This window comes from Hakea prostrata, chromosome 2 (assembly GCF_041222555.1).
Source record: "Hakea prostrata isolate BN-2017 chromosome 2, UWA_Hpros_2, whole genome shotgun sequence".
Lineage (NCBI taxonomy): Eukaryota > Viridiplantae > Streptophyta > Magnoliopsida > Proteales > Proteaceae > Hakea > Hakea prostrata.
Window position 1 is genome coordinate 56706905 of NC_142601.1, and position 19956 is coordinate 56726860.

General features: G+C 37.4%; 2 protein-coding genes across 7 annotated transcripts; both read right to left on the minus strand.

Moving 5' to 3' along the window:
• Positions 1-1400: 1400 nt before the first annotated feature.
• Positions 1401-9614, minus strand: LOC149025098 (WD repeat protein). Of its 6 annotated transcripts, none has more exons than XM_089145326.1 (12): positions 9377-9614; positions 8709-8813; positions 8500-8615; positions 8110-8264; positions 7916-8001; positions 7348-7837; positions 6387-6515; positions 3137-3369; positions 2915-2997; positions 2446-2557; positions 2103-2177; positions 1402-2020 (listed from the first exon to the last, which is right to left on the minus strand). In XM_089145326.1, the coding sequence occupies exons 1-12, from the start codon at positions 9464-9466 to the stop codon at positions 1838-1840; spliced, it is 1857 nt and encodes a 618-aa protein (XP_089001452.1). In that variant the 5' UTR covers positions 9467-9614; the 3' UTR covers positions 1402-1837. The 6 variants fall into 6 exon arrangements, with proteins under 6 accessions (XP_089001453.1, XP_089001452.1, XP_089001454.1 ...); XM_089145328.1 differs by having other exon boundaries at positions 1403-2020; positions 2446-2560; positions 3137-3378; positions 8709-8779; positions 9377-9465; XM_089145325.1 differs by having other exon boundaries at positions 1404-2020; positions 2446-2560; positions 9377-9613.
• A 2347-nt stretch (positions 9615-11961) lies between these two features.
• LOC149025099 (uncharacterized) lies at positions 11962-19543 on the minus strand. The gene is made up of 9 exons (XM_089145329.1): positions 17433-19543; positions 17070-17311; positions 16855-16953; positions 16578-16724; positions 15813-15976; positions 14219-14366; positions 13929-14051; positions 13741-13828; positions 11962-12478 (listed from the first exon to the last, which is right to left on the minus strand). Exons 1-9 carry the CDS (start codon positions 19498-19500, stop codon positions 12312-12314), a joined length of 3246 nt encoding a protein of 1081 aa, XP_089001455.1. The 5' UTR covers positions 19501-19543; the 3' UTR covers positions 11962-12311.
• Between the last annotated feature and the right edge of the window lie 413 nt (positions 19544-19956).

Genomic DNA, 19956 nt, shown 5'->3' on the forward strand with positions numbered 1-19956 from the left:
GGCGACATGGGATTGGGCGCGATCTTTGAGGAAACCGTTATCGTAACGGAAAATCTCTTCAAGCGAGGATAATTAATAAACCCGTCAAACAGGTCCAGAACACTACCCCGCACGATGCACCTATCGAACAGGATAGGGCGCTAGTGATACAGGGAGGATTTATACCGACCGGCTTGGAACCCGGATGGGGCTAAACCAAATACTTAGTCGGGCCCTTTGCCGACTAACCAAAGAAGAGTGTCATTTACGCTCGACCTATATGGCAGTGACGCCTAGATAGAAGGCCAACTACAAGGATGATTAGGCGGGACAGACGACAAGGAAGCGTAGTCTAGGGAGAAATAACGGCTTTCGTAAGGGAACCTGCCCAATCCAGAAAAGGTAACACATACACTATTTAAGCGAGGACTCACCCCTCCGGCAAGCACCCAATACATTCTAAATATAACCCTGTGTAGCTCTTATGAGATCTTAATCTGTTCATTGTCTGACTTAACCATCGGAAGCGGCTGCCCGGCTAGTATATATATATATTTAACCATATAATTAACTCTTAATGACCAATTATTTCTTTTTAAACCCTTAACACAATGTATTAAATAACTTGAGGGGCAATTTTATCCTTTCAAATTTAAAATTTGAATATATTTAATAATATTATATTAAGAAGACCCGACATTAATTTATGATCCACTAAAGGGACCCACACATAAAAAAATAAAGTCTTTCTTTATATTTAAATATTTTTAAAAATTATCTCAGAAAATATAATCAAGGTAGCATAAACTTTGACAAACAAACCTCAATTTAAAAAAATTATTGCTCACACACCATCCATGAAGTTATTGTTTTTAATTCCATTACTAATTTACTACATCTACTTCAATTTTCTAGGGGTACCCAGAAACCGTGGGATGTCCCTTTATAATTTCATTATAAGTGTAGAGACACCGAAAAACAGATGAGCTTCATGGCCCATGAATCCTCTGAAGTGACTTGAAATCACTGGAGGAAGGTAGACTGTCAGAATCACTTGACATTGGAGGCTCCTCTTGAAGCGTGCGAAGGCTGAGCTCTTTAGTCTTTATTGTAATTTAGTTGGAGACGGGAAGGGCATTTAAGTATTTAACCAACCGAAGGTGCAAGAAAAGTGTTCACTTCATCAATAAATGTCTCTCCTATTCACGGAGATTAAGAAACAGAAAAAGAGGAAAATTCATCAATAAATGTCTCTCCTATTTATAACTTGAAATCATAAAAATATTAAAAGTAAAATAAAACAAAACAAAAATTCAAAATTCAAAATTCAAATCTAACTGAAAAACTAAAATATCCTAGAAAACTCCCACTAAACAATAAAATTCAAGGGCCAGTAAAGGCTCGTCAAGCCATTTCTTTTGATAGGATATATTGACTGTCCCATAACTCTTCATGATGAAAAGTTACGCCCCTTTTAATGATTGCAGTAAAATCGCCGCATCAAGTTTTGTCCCCTTCAAAAAAATTACCAAATTTTACTTCATAAATTGAATCAGGATTTTCTGATTTCTCTAATCACTAACCTGGGTAACAAATAAACCTGTTAAGCTGAGATCTCTAGTTTCAGTTAAAAGATAAATAATTCATGTCAAAATTTCAGCACATACTCGTGCAAGTACAACATTTTGATACATTGAAGCAGCGCAATGAGTGGCGATCAAATTCTCAAATTGTGGCTCTGCAATGCAAGTGAGCAACCATGATCCTCGCATTGCCCCTGTTTCTTTTTTTTTGGTAATGCCCCTGTTTCTTCTTAGGACCAAAATTCAGATTTTTCTAAAATGGGCTAGTAATACTCTTATAACCTCATTTCATCATCGCTTTCTTCAAGATCACTAAACCCATTAGTGGCTTCCATGGCTTCTTCACTCTCTTCATCAGTTTCCATAGAATCCTCAGGCTGCTCTTCATCACTTTCATCCTTGTCATGATAAATTACTGGAATTATTGTGCTTGTCTCATCAGCCACATCATTGGAAATCTATGAGGGAGAAAAACAACATTAGTTCATCCTCAAAAAACCACACAATCTCAATTAGGGGGGAAAATTTTTCATCACTCACCCCTACAAAATGGAAGTCTACGCAACTTGTTAGCTTGACTGCAGACTGGTAGGTAGAAACTCTAGACTCGATCAGCTGGAAAAGAGCATTCTTTAGATCATATTCAAATACCTTTGATGGAAAAGCAGGCTAATCTTTTCTTTTTGGCATTTGTTTGAAGGGGGGGGGGGGGGTGGGTGTAGGCATGAGAAGAGACACAAGACTAGATGAACATATATAGATCCTAAAATTGATATAAATACTAGGTGCAAAAGTAAATTTCTTTTCTCCATCAACCACACCTTCCCTATTTACCCTTCTCATGCCCAGAATGATTTGTTCTCTGCTGAAGCTAGGTACTGACCTGATATAGAGAGTTGAGAGTGAGTAGAGAAGATTCTTGAGATAATATGCAACTGGCTTGCTGAAGAAGCAAACTTTTAAGCCATGGAAGGGCACAGGCCAACACAGCACCCCTACTGTAAGAAAAAAATTGCCACATATTCACCCATTATGATATGTATTTTTTACAGTTCAGTGAAACAAGCAGCAGAAACTTTGTTACAAGCACTTGGCTACACACATCAATTGCAAGTCCACATCGAGTTTTACAGCAGAGTCAAAAGAATACAATCTAACTCCCAGTAAGAACCTCAAAGTGATCATGAAAGAATAGAAATGGCTACAGCATTGATAGTTTATTAGATAGAAATGCAGCCAAGTATCATAGTTAACTTACTTTTTTTAATCTGCACAAAATGCATTCTAATTTGAGTTCAATATAGAATATTCATTTGACTGAAGTTGCCTACACAAAAGTATCTAGGTCTCACCTTGACTGAACTATGGATACTAGGAAGTCCAAAAGTAGGAGAACATCAGATGGATTCAACAATGAAGTTGAATTTGCAATAACCTGCAAACCAGTAATGGGTTGTAAACATTTATTGAACAAATTGGATATACATGTCAACTGTTAAGCACAATAATAGTTATCATGGAGCTACTGACAATACTTTATTTGTACACTCAGTTCATGAGAAAGGAGGAGGCACCTTTTCATCTTGTGTGTACAAGCAATCTAACAGTAGAACCCGATCATCAGCATGTAGCGCTTGCTTAAGCAAAACATAAACTGAATCAGCACTAGGAACCTTCTCCTCCATAGGAGAACTATGATTTTCCAACGTGTTGGCTTTGTCGTCGTCATGTACATTTAGTCTTGCTAGCTTCTCACCCATTGTTGGCTCATCCAAATCATCCTCCACATGGAACCCATCAGTAGTCTCTGCATGACCTATCAAATTCCACAATCAGGTTACTTTATGAACACATGCAATCGCCACTCCAGGCCCTCAGTTTTTTCTTGGGGAATGAAGACATTCAGTTCTTTATAAGTAAATGACTATGTACAGCCTACAAATGACATTACAATAGTGACAGCATAGAAGATTTGTTAATATCTGATTAGATTATCCAACTAGTAGCATGAGCTGTTAGGTATGGACTACAATGTATATCAACACAAATTGATCGCTCTGAGAACTAGAAAGTAAGATATATTTAAAACCATAGTATCTGATCAAAAAGGGCAAACCCAGTGCCGAAGGCTTCCGCACAAGCAGAGTCGTTTTTTATTATTATTATTATTTATTTATTTTTTTTTGGGGGGGGGGGGGGGGAGAGTGGATTTCCTACACAACCTTACCCAGCAATTTATGCTGAAAGGCTGTTACGATGCCTGGACCTCAGGCTACAACTGTGGCCCACACTGGCCATTGCACCACAGCCCACACCTACAATAGCATCTGATCATTGTTACCCAAATCTCACAAGAAAGTAAAAGTGACACAGAATTAAAGACATGTAAACAGAAGAAAGAGAAGAAACAAACTTTCAAAACCAATTAAACCACCTGTTTTTCAGTACGGCAGCCACCAAAACAGCCAATAGATACTGCTTATAATCAGTTAGTTCCAATTTGAGTTTCTTTTCCTCATTGTATTCTTAGTAGTTTTTAAGTACGGTCGGACTAGGACTTGATAAATCCAGTCTTGTTTTCAAGGTGCCATAGCCTCAAAAACAAATTTCAAGAAATTCTGATCTATGGATTTCAGACCAACTCTGCTCGCGGGATTCTGACTGACGCTGCTGTGGATTTAGTAGCAAAAACTGATAGACTCAAGTTTTAGACTTTGGTGGGATTCCAAGCCTGTAATCAGGTACTCTTAATCAACATCTCTCCTTTATCTTTATTCTCTCTTTCTCCATTGAGTTACAGGTCAAAATTTATTGGTTACTTAAACTGGGATCTCTACCCTGCTATTGATTCTCATTTAAGTTGCTTTCAATCAGAACATCAAATGTTAAGTCAAATATTGATATTAGACTGATCTATTTTGCATTGATTTATTTTCTAGATCTTAGGTTGGTTTGTCTCTTTTGTAAACCCTAATTCCTAATAGATTTCACCTCCTTCAAATTCTGGTAATATGAAGCTAAAGTATACTTCAGCTAAACCTGATTCTTGTTCACTGCTTAATCATTAATTGATTTCAATTCAGATATCTAAATCACTCCATTGATCTGTACTGTTCTTTCTAGGTTTTAGTTTAGTAGTAATAATAGGACAATGCCTTGACTTTGGATCCAGCCATTGCACCTGGATAATAGATTTTCCTATTGTCCCTACTGAACTCAGACATTGACCTATTTACTGTTGTGCACAGACTTAAAATAGGATGGAAGAAATGGAGAGGCGTTTTGTCAGTGTTATGCAACAAGTGTATGTATGCCAATTAAGCTTAAAGGAAAATTCTACAAGTCTGTAACTAGACCAACTATGATATATGAAGCAGAATGTTGGGCAGTTAAAAAGAGTTGTTGGAAGACAAGGACTTCTGCAATTGACACTCTATGGGGGGATGGTCCTAAGATGCAGCTAAGAAGACTACTTTGTTTCTCCCTTCTCCTTGTCCTCTTCTTATGTCTCTATTTCATGCATTATCATAGCCTCTTTCTTTTATTTTATTTGGATCCTTGTAGCCAACCCCATTAAGTTGGATAAGGTTATGGTGGTGGTGGTGGTGGTGGTAGTTGTTGACTTTCTTCATAGTGAAATTCTACTATTATTGAATAATAATGATACTATTGGAATACAGCAAATTAAGGGCATACCCAGTTGGGGTGGATCAGGCCAGAAAACCCAACTCAGATCGTTTATGGACCCACCGAATCAACTAGTAACCAAGTATAATAACCAGTGGCAATCTCATAATGTTTCAGAAATCCAAAGATGTTTTTAGGAATGTAAAGAAGAAGGGACATAAAAGAGATTACAATTTATTAGCTGGGTACAAAATTTGGAAGTGATCATAAGGGTGCACTGGCATTGAATCAATACGAAGTACAAGGATAATTTAAAAAGGGAGAAATATGGTGACATTTAGAAAGTTGTAACCATCTCATTCAACTATGTGATATGGAAATAACACAGCAGAACATAAGTATAATAACTTTCCTATATTTCTCTATAAACTCTCTCCAAATCACTCAACGATGATTACCCCTAACAAAACCAGTGAACTCACCCCAGTTCACTTACCGCAAGCCAAGCTTCCCCTAAAAACTGAACTCATTCCCACCTCTTCCACTTTACATTCTCACGTTATATGGCCCCGAAAGACCCAAAAAACTCCCCTCCCATGTGAACCTCCACATGGATTATTTTGATAACCTAGACTGCCCTGCCTCTACAACCTCACATGGTGTCCTTCACAGCCGTACACTTGTTTTTCCACAGAGGCATTTCCAGACTCAAATAAACCACAAAATATGATCTCTGGAGTAGAACCACAATTTGAACATTATTACCTTTCCCTGAAAGAATAGACAAAGGCACAAGCTCCCAGACGCAGTTTTACTGGTATGGTTCTTCAAACAAAAATATGGTCGTATACTCGTATCATCTTAACAAAGAATAAATTATGATTTAGGAGACCCCTATGACTTGGTCATATAGCATGGCAGGAAGGCATAATGTTCATCAGTTTCATATTTTGCTGCTAATGCATTCACAATTTTGGGGTCCATGTACCACAAATCTCTAATACTTCTTTTTAGCAATGTCATGCACAACAAGATCAGGCATGTCCATGTAGGAATGGTGAAGAGGTAGTTCAGCTTTCTGCAGCTACATTGTACACTGGGTACAGAATAGGCATTAAACATGTTTTACAAAATCTCAAAATTCAGAAACTAAAAACTCTAAAAGAAACCAAATCCAGCATCTGAAGTTTCCCATACCAATATCAGTAATGTTCTCTGATGCAAGTTCTGGATCCGATGCTGCTCGTTTCTTACTCATTCTTTCCTTCTGGGTTGGCGTATCTATTGCTCCAGACTGCATATTTTGGAGATCTCTCACAGAATTTTCTATGGTAGATAAACAAAGCGATCAGATAGAGATCAAGATGGACACGCAGCAGTTCAACTGTTAAGTGCTCTTTTCCATGATACATAATAATAAAATGGAAATATCCCAACTGTCCAACTTATCCTTCAATATGCACTAGTTATTTCTAACTTCTCTAGTTCTTTTACACAAGTATAACCCAATGCAATAAAAACGCACAAACATTTCTGAATCGATCTCTTTCATGAAAATGAAATCCTTGATTATCACTTGAGAATGAACCCAACAGTCTCACTCAACAACCTCAACAACATTAATGACATACATAAACAAAGGAAATTAAATTATCCAAAGATTCATAGATACAAAAAATTATAAAAATAAGATTCACAGTTCACTTTCAGGTCACACCCTTGCAAAGAATGACAAAGAAAAAAATTAGCAAAATTTTGATTACTGATATCAATAATTATCAAATTGCATCAATGAAACTATAAAACATCCCAATAGGAAAAGCTTAGCATCAGACAAAGCTTCTCTCTCTTTAGAATCCAAGATGGTCAATTTTCAGTTATGAAGTAACTATAGCATGAACATACAGGGAGAACCTAAGAAGAATAATTTTTTTGATGATAAATGACTCCCTAAATATTGAAACAGACCAAAAAAGAGCATATAAATGACTCCTTGAATATTGAAACAGACCAAAAAAGAGCATATAATAGCACAATTCCTATGCATACAAAATGCTAGATATATAAGGAGGATTTTTTTATGCATGTACGTCTTTGTTTGGGGGGGGGGGGAGGGGTGCTTTTCTGTATGTCATGGAGTAAGACGATTTGAATATACCTATTTTAGCAGTTATAACAATGTCCTCCCCGATATTAGCAATATCAAGGAGATCAAACTGCGGATGATCTACAGGCCCATAAGCGAAAAGGACAGAAACTAGCCCATCCTTTCCCAAACCATGTAATCTGGCAGCAATAATAGGAATGTGGCTTTTCTTGCCACTTCCACTCTTCCGCTGGTTTGCTTCTGCTTCAACGGATTTGACCGTTATCTTAGTAGGGTTTGCCTCCTCCTGTGAAAGGGTTTTCAAATCCCATACATGCCCAATACCCGACTGTGAAACTGAGACGATGACCAAACCATCTGCATTATTGCATGAGTTCTGGCAATCTAAAACTAATGGAGCATGTCTCATGGAAAGGGTAGATCCAGCCGTTATAGTTTTGTTGCTGGGATCACACTCCCAAACTTGAAGTTCTTTCTCACCGAAACTGGATGTAACAATCGCCTTGGTACCATCAGAGATAGCAATATACTGCACAGGTCTCTGTTACAACAAATGGGATTAGAAGTTCTACCCAGCACAATAAAAGTTGTACTTTTTGAATACATGGGCAATACTTACCAGATCAGCAACAGCACAAATTTCTTTCTTGCTTTCCAGACTTAAAACCCGAATCTTAGTTTTTGCAGCAGCACACATTTTCTCATCTAAAAAAATGCAACAGAAGTAGTTGTTTCAAACAAGATGGAAGGGAGGGAAAAAGAAAAAAGGTTCTACATGATGAAGTATAGAACTAGGATAACTTAACCACTAACCTTTAGAAATGGCAAATGAGGAGATGGGTTTCTTTGAAACCTTGAACTTCTGAATAACTTCCCCAGTTTTAGAGTCCATCTCGGATGCCAAACCATCAGAGCCGATAGTGTAAAGCCTGTGGCCCTTATTTGCAAAAGAGAGACCCACAGTTCCACTGAAGAGGGGAGATAAAGTTATGACCAGGCAAGATGGAATGTAGAACTCAAAAGACCATTGCACAGGAAACATAAATAGCTCGCTTTGAACAAAATTAAGAGACTGTATGTGTTCAAAATAAATTATTTGACCTTCCACAGACCTGAACATTGTGACTTGTCAAGATACAGATTTTTCAACCTACCCTAATACAATTTAATTTTCCAAAAGGATTGTTGAGCAAATTAACATACCCAGGGTGGCATCCAGCATTTGTCCACTTCCTTTCACCAGTGAGAGCATTAATAGCCAAAATGTCACCAGCATTTGTGCCAAGAACAAGTAAGAATGTGCCCTGTTTTTTGCTACGCTGAAAGATTGAAAGTAACGAAGGAAAAAAGTCCATGTTACTTTAACAAAACAACTTAATATCAAGAATGGAAAGATAAATTTTCGAAAGTACCTTTTTTCCAATGAAACTGCATGCCAAACAAGAATAAGTCATATCAGAGTCCCCATTTAGCTCCTTCCACTCTGCAAAGAGATCTCCATTACTTGTGTTCCAGATCTGCAATTGAGAACCTAGGCTTATTTCAAAAATTCAATGGACAATGGTGCGTTATAAATTAACAAATAAAAGTTTTTTAAAAAAAATCATCTTTACGGTCAAAGCATAATTTTAATTGAATGTGTAATATGGAAGGAGGAGAACAGAAGATAAACTAGCAGGCTAGAACATGCCCAAAAGCTAAACAAATAAAAATAGAATTCGGAGCCAAAGTATAAAAAATCCTTGACATTACTAACACACAAGAATTCATCACATAGCAGCAATACTTATTGGCACATGATCCGAGCTACAGAAGTATCCTATGCGTCTTCTATTTCCTTCTATTTCCAGACGAATTTCTTCACTAACAAATTTCAAAGTGTAGAACTTTTCCAAAATCAGAAAGAAAAAAAAAACTATTCTTTAGAAATTTGACGTATCCAAGACATGTCCTTCTCTATGAAGTTTGAATACCATCAATTAAAGGATTGAACTAAAATGTGCAATTATAAAACCACAAGTATGGCATGGTTTCTTAAACTTCACAACCAGAAAAAACACGATATCACAGAGAGACACACCTTAACGTTTCCAGTTGGAGACAAAACGGCGAAGAAATCACCGTCGGGAGTGAAAGAAGTAACGAGAGAGTTCAGATTTTCCCTTCCCATGGCTGCAACACAGGCTAAGTGAGGCGCTTCAGTGCCTATGTATTCTCTACTTCAAGCAATAAACTTTTTCCAGTCTCCGAAACCCCCAAAGCGCGCGCCAGAGCAAGGAAAGGAATCTAACACTCGAAAGAGAAAGCAGGGTTTTGAAGCCCTCCCGGTTCCGGGTGGGTCGGATTTATGCCGTCCAGCGTTTCTGTCCATATTCTTATGGATGGCCAGCAGCTGACCGCCAGATTTTCCAAGTTTAATCTAACGGTTCAAATTTAAAGTAAAAAATTATATTATAAATATAGTTTTTTTATTTTACATTTAAAGGTTTAATATTTTTACGGGGAATAGAACTTATGCTTTTTTAGAATTTAAAAAAATAAATTATTCGAATGGTTTAGAGGAAAAACTTCTGATTGGCCAATTAATGGAGAACTCAAAGAAACGTGGTGGAATCAACACCTAAGTTTTGAAAATTTTAGCTTCAAATGTCAAAAAAGTTAGCCAATTTGTTTTATGACTTATTGAAGTATCGAAACTGACGAGCTGAACAGAACTTGAAATAGTAGTGATAGAATCCAAAAGAATAGGTTCAGAAGATCATTTAACTGAGCTTTTAGATCCGTTAACTTTGACAATGATTGGCAAAAACTCTGATAGAATGATAATCCCTTGGCTTGGCTGCGTTTGTTTGTTGGAATAAAGTGGGATGAAAAAAAAAGGGTAGGAAATTTCTTGAAAAAAGTGTAGATTTTTTACTTTTCCCTTAAATCCCAAAATGGTATATTGTTTGGTTGCTCGGAGTAAGAAAGTGAAAGACAAGTTTTCTTGATCCTTGTCTGGTGATGTGGCAGAACAACTTTCCCACTCCAAGCCATTTTAAAACCCCCCATATTTGGGGGGACTTTGTGGGAAAGTTAGAAAAAATAAAAAGTGAGACCCACCACTATCACTTTTCCACAAAATCTTTTTCTTTTCTTCTCCCTCGCCCCATTACACATGGGGCCCACATATTTTTTTTTCCACCCCTTTTTTCCTACCCCACCTTTGCAAACAAACGCAACCTTAAATAATTGTATCTCTTATAATTTGGCATCCATAGCCTTGGGTGAAAGATGCCATTCTTCTTAACTTTTATTGCTTTATTTTTTAATCAAGATAGATAAGATATTCACCATGAAAGTATTGTTATTTTCAACCAAAACTGAAAATGCTAGCTACATTTTACTTCCCAAAATAGCCTTCTTCCCTAATTAATTACATCTAAAATCATAAATTCATATTTTATACTTCCAATAATATTATATTAATTACAGTTTTACGTAAATCATTAACAATAACAAGCCTAAGGAATAGGAAAAGTTTTTCCTAAAAACTAGAAAAATATTAATTGAAGAAGAAGAAATTAATCAAGATCAAGCATCTAAACGTTATAATACCGCTCATTTAAAAAAATAATAATAATTAACAACAACTCGCCTAAGGTATAGGAAGAGATTCTCCTTAAAACTAGGAAATATTAATTGAAGAAGACTAAACTAATAAAAATCAATCAAACATCTAAACGTTTGAATACCACTTAATAAATGTAATAATGATAAAACATTAAAAATTTATTCTTTAATAATATATTGAAAAAATATTATATTCAAAATTCGAAAAGATTTATGGGAAGGCTATCAATCTTTTCAAGAAAATATAATAAATAATAACAGTTTATGGTCATCTACCAGCTATCAATTATCTCAATCGTTTTTTCTTCAGAAAAACATCGAGATCTAGCAATGTGGAGGAATCCAGTTATGCACACCAAAATTTCAACATCTAGCAAAGCGTTGAAATTCTGCATTAGAAGAAAGAAAAAAATCTGATGACTAACATAAAAATAATTACTAATAATCAAAGTACACTTAATGGTAATATAAATTGATCCTTAAAAACATTAAGCTCGTCCAAATTCAACTTCGAAAATATGTAATCGAAAAGTAAATTTTGCATAGTTCATTATACAAAATTAATATTCAAATATATATGTTAATTGGCCCAACCAACATGTTATCCTGAAGAAATTAATATAATTTCGGAGGTGGCTTTGTGTTCACTTTTATTCATTACTTGTTCTTCTTCTTCTTCTTTTTTATTTTTTTTTTGTTTCAAACTTTCATTTACTATATATACATTATAGCTCAAAATATTATTTGATTTCATGATCATATATCCATCAACCTTATAACTAATGGTTATCTATAAGTATAACTTGTGATGAATTTATCTACTAATTTTGACCAGTTTTACCAAATGCTCGAACTCTGCTTGGAAGTGCAGACAAAGTATTATGAAACCTATTAATAATTTTGTAGACAAATCTTGAAACTAATTAATTATCAAGTCATAGATATGATATATTTCTTGCATCCTTTGATATTTTATCTAGACCTACACATGCACATGCACGTATGAATTTACTAGTTTTAATACGTGTGAGAGAGAAAAAAGAGAATGCTGAAATCACTATTTAATGAATATTAGGCAATCATTCTATACAAAATTTTAGGATCGGTAGCCAGAAAGTCTGGGAAACATACAAGCTCTCCCTTTCCATGGACCAATTCTGTAGTACATATTCAAATTCCAGTAATCCTCTCTGCTACTACAACATCAAATATGAAGCCGCAGAAATAGTTCCTATACAATGAAATCCCTAGCAGATAGAACCCAGTAGATGCGTTCAGGTCAAACATGAGACACTGGACCGCAAGTTTGTTATTAGTATGCTTCTCTCGGTGTTGTTCTAATCATATTTACAATTTGTTAGTATGCTTTCTATCCATTTCAACTCGGTGGCTTAGCTCTGTAGTCACTTGATGTTGATGGCTGCTGACATGGCACGCAGCTCCTTTGCAATCTCTGAGAAACCTGGCCTTGATTCAGTAACAGACGACCAACACCTCTCCATTAATGACCTCCATGCAGGGTCACACCAGCTAGGGACCTCAGGTCGTAGATCACCTTTGATTATACCAGCTGAGAATGCCAGCCCATTAATACATTTAAATATATAGCATCAAATAATATATTTCCATCTTCTCAAGTATGTAAAAGAGAACATTAAACAATCATTCAAAGTGAGTTATGATGAAAACATAAACATAACATCTAAGAAGAAAATCTAAAGTTACATATTAGATGCTAAAGAATAAATGGCAAACATGAAAATGGCCACTCAACAGACAAGAAGTACATGGTAAGTGGCTGTTGTTAGCTGAGACTCATAGCTCCTGACTTCCTTTCCTGGCTGAGGTGTTTTACTTGGGAGTTGCATGGGTAGGTGGTCTAGAGCTCATTCACATGGAAAAACTGTGCTTCTCTATTAAATAAAGAATTTGATAACATTGCACTACCTTCCTATTCTATCAATGTGATCAGTCTAAGCTGGCAGTTGGTGAGAGTAAATGAGTAATCATCATCCAGGTCATCCAGAAATATCAACACAGTTGCTCCTATTTCACTATTTGTGTGTTATTTTCCATTTTTCCTTCTCTTCACTTTCTATATTCGCCATAACATTTTTCATTACTGAAACGAAGAATAAGATAGTTTTCAATTTTTGTGCTGATTGTTATACCCTAGGGAAGTTGAATCCACCAGAAATCAGTATAAACTTCAAAAGTATCCGATACAACACTTGTGAGGCAGAGAGGACAATGGCAACCAGGTCCTGCATATATATTTCAAGCTGTAATGCTCCTGTTAGTTGTCAGTTAAAAAACTAAAAGTTCCTTGTGAAAACAGCCTTAAGGTCTTTCACTAGGTTGACAGACCATAAGCATCTTATAAATATGCTTACTGCAGTGATGGTGATCATTACAAACTGGACCAACACTTCAGGAAGGGACCATAATAAGATTCATACCTATCTCTAGCATCATGCAAATGGAATAACAGACAATATGACACACCTTAATGTTATGAAGCAGATACGCAGGTTCGTGAATGCATTTTGTGATTCAAAAGCAACATTTAATAAGCAAATGATGAAATACAAATACTAGATTCACTACTGCACAAATTGTGTGGGGGGTTGGAACCAGTGGGTAATAAGCCCAAATCAACATTGGCTGCCTAATAAGACAACCACAAATTAGTTCAATGGTTGACAAGAATATTCAGCAAAGACCCAAGAGTCTATGATAAGTAGGTCAATTCTTTCCAGTTTATATTAATAGTTGAAACATAGAGGCACCTTTGCCTGGTTAAGCATCCAAAATAATCCATTCGAAATTTACCGATTATCTCCTCTGACCGCATGTCTGCATAAGGCTCTTCCCCAGTTAAAAGCTCCCACATAACTATTCCAAATGAGTACACATCAACCTACAGAGAAGTATTTTTTTATACCATTAACTCATTAAGCTAGCAGGAATAGAAAGAAACATTGACTTACTGGAGAATTCAAGCATAGACCAAAAAATACCTTTTCAGTTACCATATTATCTTTACCAGTCAAAAGCTCAGGAGCCATCCATGGTATGGTTCCTCTTACTCCGCCAGATACTAGTGTCCTCTGTTTAATTTTTGACAAGCCCAGATCCCCAATCTGAATTTTTTTTTGTTTTCGAAGATTTATTAAATGTTTAAACGGACGAATTTTTTTACCACAAGACAGAAACATGTTAGCATCAATTCACAGTAATTTAAAGCAGGGAAGGCCAAATACGAACACAAAGAATGACCAAATTGTCCCACAGATATTAAGTTTATTACCTTGCATACTGGTCTGTGAGGATCCCTCATATTCACCAAGAAATTATGAGACTTCAAATCAAAATGGACAACATTCTTCTCATGTAGATATTGCATGCCAAAGGCCGCATCCATTGCTATAATTAGCCTTTTCCGACGATCAATTGTTCTGTAGATATGAATACTCACAGATTTAAAAGAGACAAATGAAAATAATAAGAATGTGACAACTCTAGGACTTATATATTACACATTGCAGGTAGGACGTTATTCTGAATCATTAATGCTGAAGAACTATGCATAGTAAAAAATAAGACAACAACTCATCTTTAAATAAGTACAGATCAGTTACTTCAAGCATGATACTTACAGTGAGTACTGCAGCCATTGTATGGCTACTAATCCTGGGAATTCTAGAACCTGCCAAACCCATTTAGGGAACTATGATGTCATATTACTAAATTTAACCACAAATATGGCCATATATTGGTGTCTGATTTAGATTCCTCATCATTAACCTTTTGTGGCTTCAGCGCCCTGTATCTTACAGCCTTCTAGATTTTCCAATATCTTTTATAGGATTCATTGTGTAGGATGGTTATCAACTTGTAGGCAAAGGTTACATTTAACTTTTCAACTACAGTTTTGGTCTTAACCCTGCCCTCCTGCCCCCAAAAGAAAAGAAAAAACTATAGCTAGCTTTGGTGGAATTCACCACCTTGTTGATGCTACCCCAAGACTCATCTATTTTCAGCATTGATGTAATCCCCTGTATTTTTGCTATAAGTTAGTCTGAGATCGTGTGCATGATGAGTAGTCTGAGATCGTGTGCATGATGAGAACTCTTTTGGTAGTCTGAAATCATGTGCATGTTGAGAACATTCTGTCGGCCAATTACATTGAAAATATCACGCTTCTTCCCACAGAAGCTATTACACTTTCTCAATTGGGTTCTTAAATTTTCTATACGTACTTCACCAACTAACTCCTTTATGGCAATATAATTAAAATGGGGCACAACTCAAAATTTCCTCTCCCTGGAAAGATAAAATTCTTCAACAAGACATCCTCCAGTCAAATTTTTTTATTAATAAACAAATTCCCACTTATCTTTTGTATATTTGTCAAGACTGCAACTGTGATGTTCTCATTTGGATTGGCTCTTCTGTACCATCTGATTTACATGATTTAATTCTTCTATACTGTCATGTCTATGTGTATTGAACCATAAATCTGCTTTACTGACACCCTACAGATGGAAGCAGCATCTCCAAAGTTTCTAATTTGTGTTGTTTTAATTGTCATTAATTTTTCTATGAATGGCAGGTTTTTGAATAAATTATCATGTCATTTTCAGTCTCATTTTTGTTATGGTACATAAAATTAATCCATACAAAAACAAAGCAAAATTGTACAACCCAATATGTTTGGGTTCTTTTGCCCAAAAATTTGCTACCATGTCCAAGGGAGGAATAGGAGAGTAAAATAGAGTAAGGTTGAGGCATAATATACAAGAGACTATTTGAATAAAAAGCATCACCCAAATCCCACAACCATAGGAGCGATAATCTTGAACTTTTCTAGAAACAAATAATCACAAAAAGTTATAGCTCACCGATCTTTTCTTCTCAGAACATTCTTAAGGGAGCCATTCACCATGAATTCTGCTACTGTTGCTAAATTTGTCACTGGTCCATCAGTAACCACACCATAGAATGCCACTACATTTGGATGGTGAAGCTGACCTAGCAAATGAGCTTCCTTCCAAAAATCTGCAATCTGCATCAACGATCAAAAAAGTAAACTGACTTTGATCAGACGTAAAGGATGAGATAAGTTAGGCAAACAAAAGTCCAAGAACTAGTTGCCGAACTTTGAACTTGACCAACACAGTCTTTAGCTGTTAGGAATTTTACCAACAACATAAGGCTGTATTTGGATGGTTTGAGGTGAAACTCCAGTCAGTTTAAGCAGGACTCAAAAAAAATTGTCATAGAAAAAGCTTTAATTGGCAGAATACAGTAGGCAGTTCCTGCAGTTATAAGAGGCTACGTGGAATTTTGAATTCCTAATGTTTTTGGAAGGCTATAAGCTGGATCAGGCAGAAAAAGCTACACACTCCATGATGCAGATCATATCCATGTAATCCAACATAAATGTCAACCCTCAGAGTTCAACTCTAGAGGATTGCAATACTGGGGAAGTGACTCCAAAAGCCCATGCTTTACGGGTAAAAGTTCAGTAGAAGTACATGAAAATATGGTAATATCCTAGGGGAAAAAAATAATAATCACGTCAAGATGGGGAAGAAGGAAGGAATGGAAAACTAGATACAATTTTCCAAATTATAAAATGCAAAAAGGAAGGATATAATAATCACCAGTCTATCCTCATCACCACCGGTAAAACAACTAGGCTTTATCCTCTTGATGGCAACATCAGATCCCTTCCATTTTCCATAATAAACAGTTCCATATGTACCAGAACCAAGTTCTCTTATATCTTCAAGATCAGAATTTCTAATTGTCTGCAAAACACATGAGATGTCAGACTGAAAAGACTAATAGAAAGAACAAGCATTTTGTTTCATTATCCATTCAACTTAAGAATTCAGTGAAAAGGAGATCATCTATAACCAAGAGATAACAATAAATTACCTGCAATTCTTGAGTAGGTAAATGGCCGTAAAAGGCTGGAAGATCATTACCAATTCCACCATCTATCTTAGAGCAGGTGTTAGATCCCTTGAGCTCAGCCTGCCACCACAGACAAATTAATTAAACCGAAGCCCAAAGGAATTTTCACTCTTACCAGCTAAGAGATGAATTTATAGAGTTCTTCATGAAATATTTAAACTGGATTCAGTACCTACCTGGTTGTCCTCTCCGAGTACAAGACATTTTGTCAACTTTGTAGCTGGATTATTGATGGAAAAATTAGATACAGGTGCATTTGATTTTCCAGTGCCTGGGTTCGAACTGAAGTGCCCTTCATCCATGGCATATGGAGAACGTTGTTGGAAATCCATTTCGCACCCAGGTGAGGATTCCAGATCAGCATCTCTGCCAGGAGAAGATGGAAGAAGAGGGGGCTCGACTTCTTTGGATATTGACACTGGAAGATTATCCCAAGAATTAGATGCACACCAGATGAAAAAGCAATACAGTCGGGATTTCAACACCTGCCTTGGAATCTAGTCCTGCTATTTTACCAGAAATTGGATATCGACACTTACCTTCCAACTTGGAGCCACTGAAGCAACGTTGGTCGATGGAAGATCTAGTAACTTCAACATCTTTCTGTAGATCCATGAGTAGTAGTTTCTTGCTCAAATCATGACCATTTTGCTTACCACTTAAAGGGTTATGGGAGCTATCGACTGGAATTGCATGGGATTTGTTGCAAACTATCTGCGAATGAGCATCATACTTTGTGTGAAGCGGATCACTTGAAAAATCCTCTGCAGTAGTCGTATGCTTGAAGCATTGAACTGGGTGGTCAATTGAATTACGAGGCTGGAAAGGTTGGTAACATGAGTCATGGAATACACCATGAGAAACCAAATGGTCCTTAGGAGGAGGGTTTGGACTTCCTTTAGCTAAACGGCCGAACTGCTTACTTGCATGATCATTCGGATAACTCCCATCAGATGGCTGCAAAATTCGCGCTCTTAAAAGTCCTCGACCACTTCTGAGATTGAAGGAAGGTTGGGCATCGTTGCTTGATTCTATCATCCAAGCCGTACCTTCTCGGGCATGCTCAAGGGAACCTGACCAAGGCTTCCCAAAATGGGAATGATGTGATCGCACAGCCTGCCCATGTTTTGAAATGTTTGAATTCGGCCTAAGCACAGGATAGCACTTCCAGGAAGAAGGCTTGCCTTCAAGACCAGTGGCTCGACGGTTCCCTATCTCTAGCAGGGGATTACCACGACTGTTTCGCATACTCATCCGTTGATTTTTCACATCAGCAGCCCCAAATCGATGATATCGAACTCCGCAGTGATAATTTCCCGATGCCCTGTTGTGGTTAATAGAAGGCTTCAACGCAGAGAGCCCTCCAATGAACTGATCGTGGCATGCAACCGGGATTCTACATGTCTCTACTAAATCATCACAGCTAGTCCATGGCATAATATTTTCCCTATTCAGTACTCCCACAGGAACACGTCCAATGTTTTGTCGACCCTGTTTAAGATCAATCCCAGCGGTCATTGATACTACATTAGGACTCTGTATTTGCTTCAATATCTCAACTGTTGCAAACGATTGACCATAATTGCCAGAAGTGAATTTACCACCATTAGCCAAACCTTTACCAAATCTATTCGGCAGAAATTGAACAGAACTATTCCCCTGCAGAGCTGGGTGTTCACCATTCCGCTTGAAGGGCTGCAAGTAAGACTCCGGACCCAGTATGCTATGAATAGTGGTTGGGTGGTTTGATGGAACTTGTGGTTCAAAGGCGATTTCCCCGACTGAATTAACCAAATTTTGGACTCTGACAGAGCAGGTAGACGGAAACGGAATCTCCCGTTCAGAGGCATTCGAAGTGAAAAACCCAGGAGGAATTTGAAACCTAGCTTCCTGTGTTGCGATAACCTGCTGTTCTAAGACCATGTTACTGGCAGAACCATCGGAACGGAGCTCAACATTCTGAATTACTGGAATCTTGGGTGTTAAAGAGTGGGTCGAACAGAAGTGACCAGAATTCTGAATCCTGGCCATTCGTGGCGAAGAGGACTCGGTTTGTTTCGTAAACCCACACAAACGATCACCAAAAGGTCCAAAACCAACGGCCCCATTCATGCAGGTTTTCGTCTCTGTTTTACCTTTTCCAGGAACAGCCATGGTTCCCACATTAAGATTTCCAAGTTCTGAGCAAAACCCAGGGAAAGAACAATCAGTATTGGGTACCCCAGACACGTTGTCGTTGCAGACAAAGAGCCAAAGACGGCGAGGCTTTCTGCGAGACTGAATTTTGTCATATTCATCGACCAGGTACCGAACATCCTCATCCGTGGTGATCCAGATTAAGGGAACATCTCCGTTAAAACCGTCCGATTCAGGAATCTGGAACTTGAGAGAGAATGAGGGGTTTATAGGGCGAAGCTCCAATATCTTGGATCGAAGTTGCAAGAAACCGATATTATTGTCAACAGAGATAATACGATTTTCGCCGCCAATGTAACGAAGCTTTCCATAGGGTGGCCTGGGTTGAAAGGCACCATTGAAGCTGCAAAGAAGCTTGATTTTCTGCACTGTTGCAGGCTTCTTGTGGCGGCAGAGTAGTTGTTCTTTCATTGCCGCAGAGAGGGAGAGAGAAGACTCAGACTCAGACTCAGTCGCTCAGGTGTGGAATTGTTGTGGAATGGAAAAACTGGCAGCGTTCATTTATAGTTGTTGTTACGGTACTGGAGAGAACGTTAAGTGATTACCCTGGTTGAGTGCTTTAAATTACGGAAAATACCCCTGCATGGGAGTTGGGAACTTGGGAGTTGGGACATCCCCACATAAGAGGAGCGTGGGCCAGGCAGGAATCCTGTGACATGTTTGAGTTGTTGGCAGTTTCCGTATAGGGGAGAATGGGCTTTTTGGTGGGCCGACGTGGACACCACATATGGAATGGCCCCCCCACAGGAATAATAACCCTCTAAAAAGCAAGTAATAAACTTTAATTTAATACCTAAAAACTCCCTAGCATAATAAATGTGGTAGCAAACAAGCATTCCAAATTTGTGGCTCTCCTATGAGCTTTAT

Bases quoted from the DNA above. Each gene is read 5' to 3' on its own strand.
- LOC149025098 (XM_089145323.1), bottom strand. From the start codon at position 9,466: ATGGGAAGGGAAAATCTGAACTCTCTCGTTACTTCTTTCACTCCCGAC. The intron at 8,616-8,708 runs GTACTTTCGAAA...TCAATCTTTCAG, and splicing joins GCAGTTTCATTGGAAAAAAG to CGTAGCAAAAAACAGGGCAC. The intron at 7,838-7,915 runs GTAAGTATTGCC...TTGTTGTAACAG, and splicing joins TTTGTGCTGTTGCTGATCTG to AGACCTGTGCAGTATATTGC.
- LOC149025099 (XM_089145329.1), bottom strand. From the start codon at position 19,500: ATGAAAGAACAACTACTCTGCCGCCACAAGAAGCCTGCAACAGTGCAG. The intron at 16,725-16,854 runs GTAATTTATTGT...TGTGTTTTGCAG, and splicing joins TACCTACTCAAGAATTGCAG to ACAATTAGAAATTCTGATCT. The intron at 13,829-13,928 runs GTATTTTTTGGT...ACTTCTCTGTAG, and splicing joins ATAATATGGTAACTGAAAAG to GTTGATGTGTACTCATTTGG.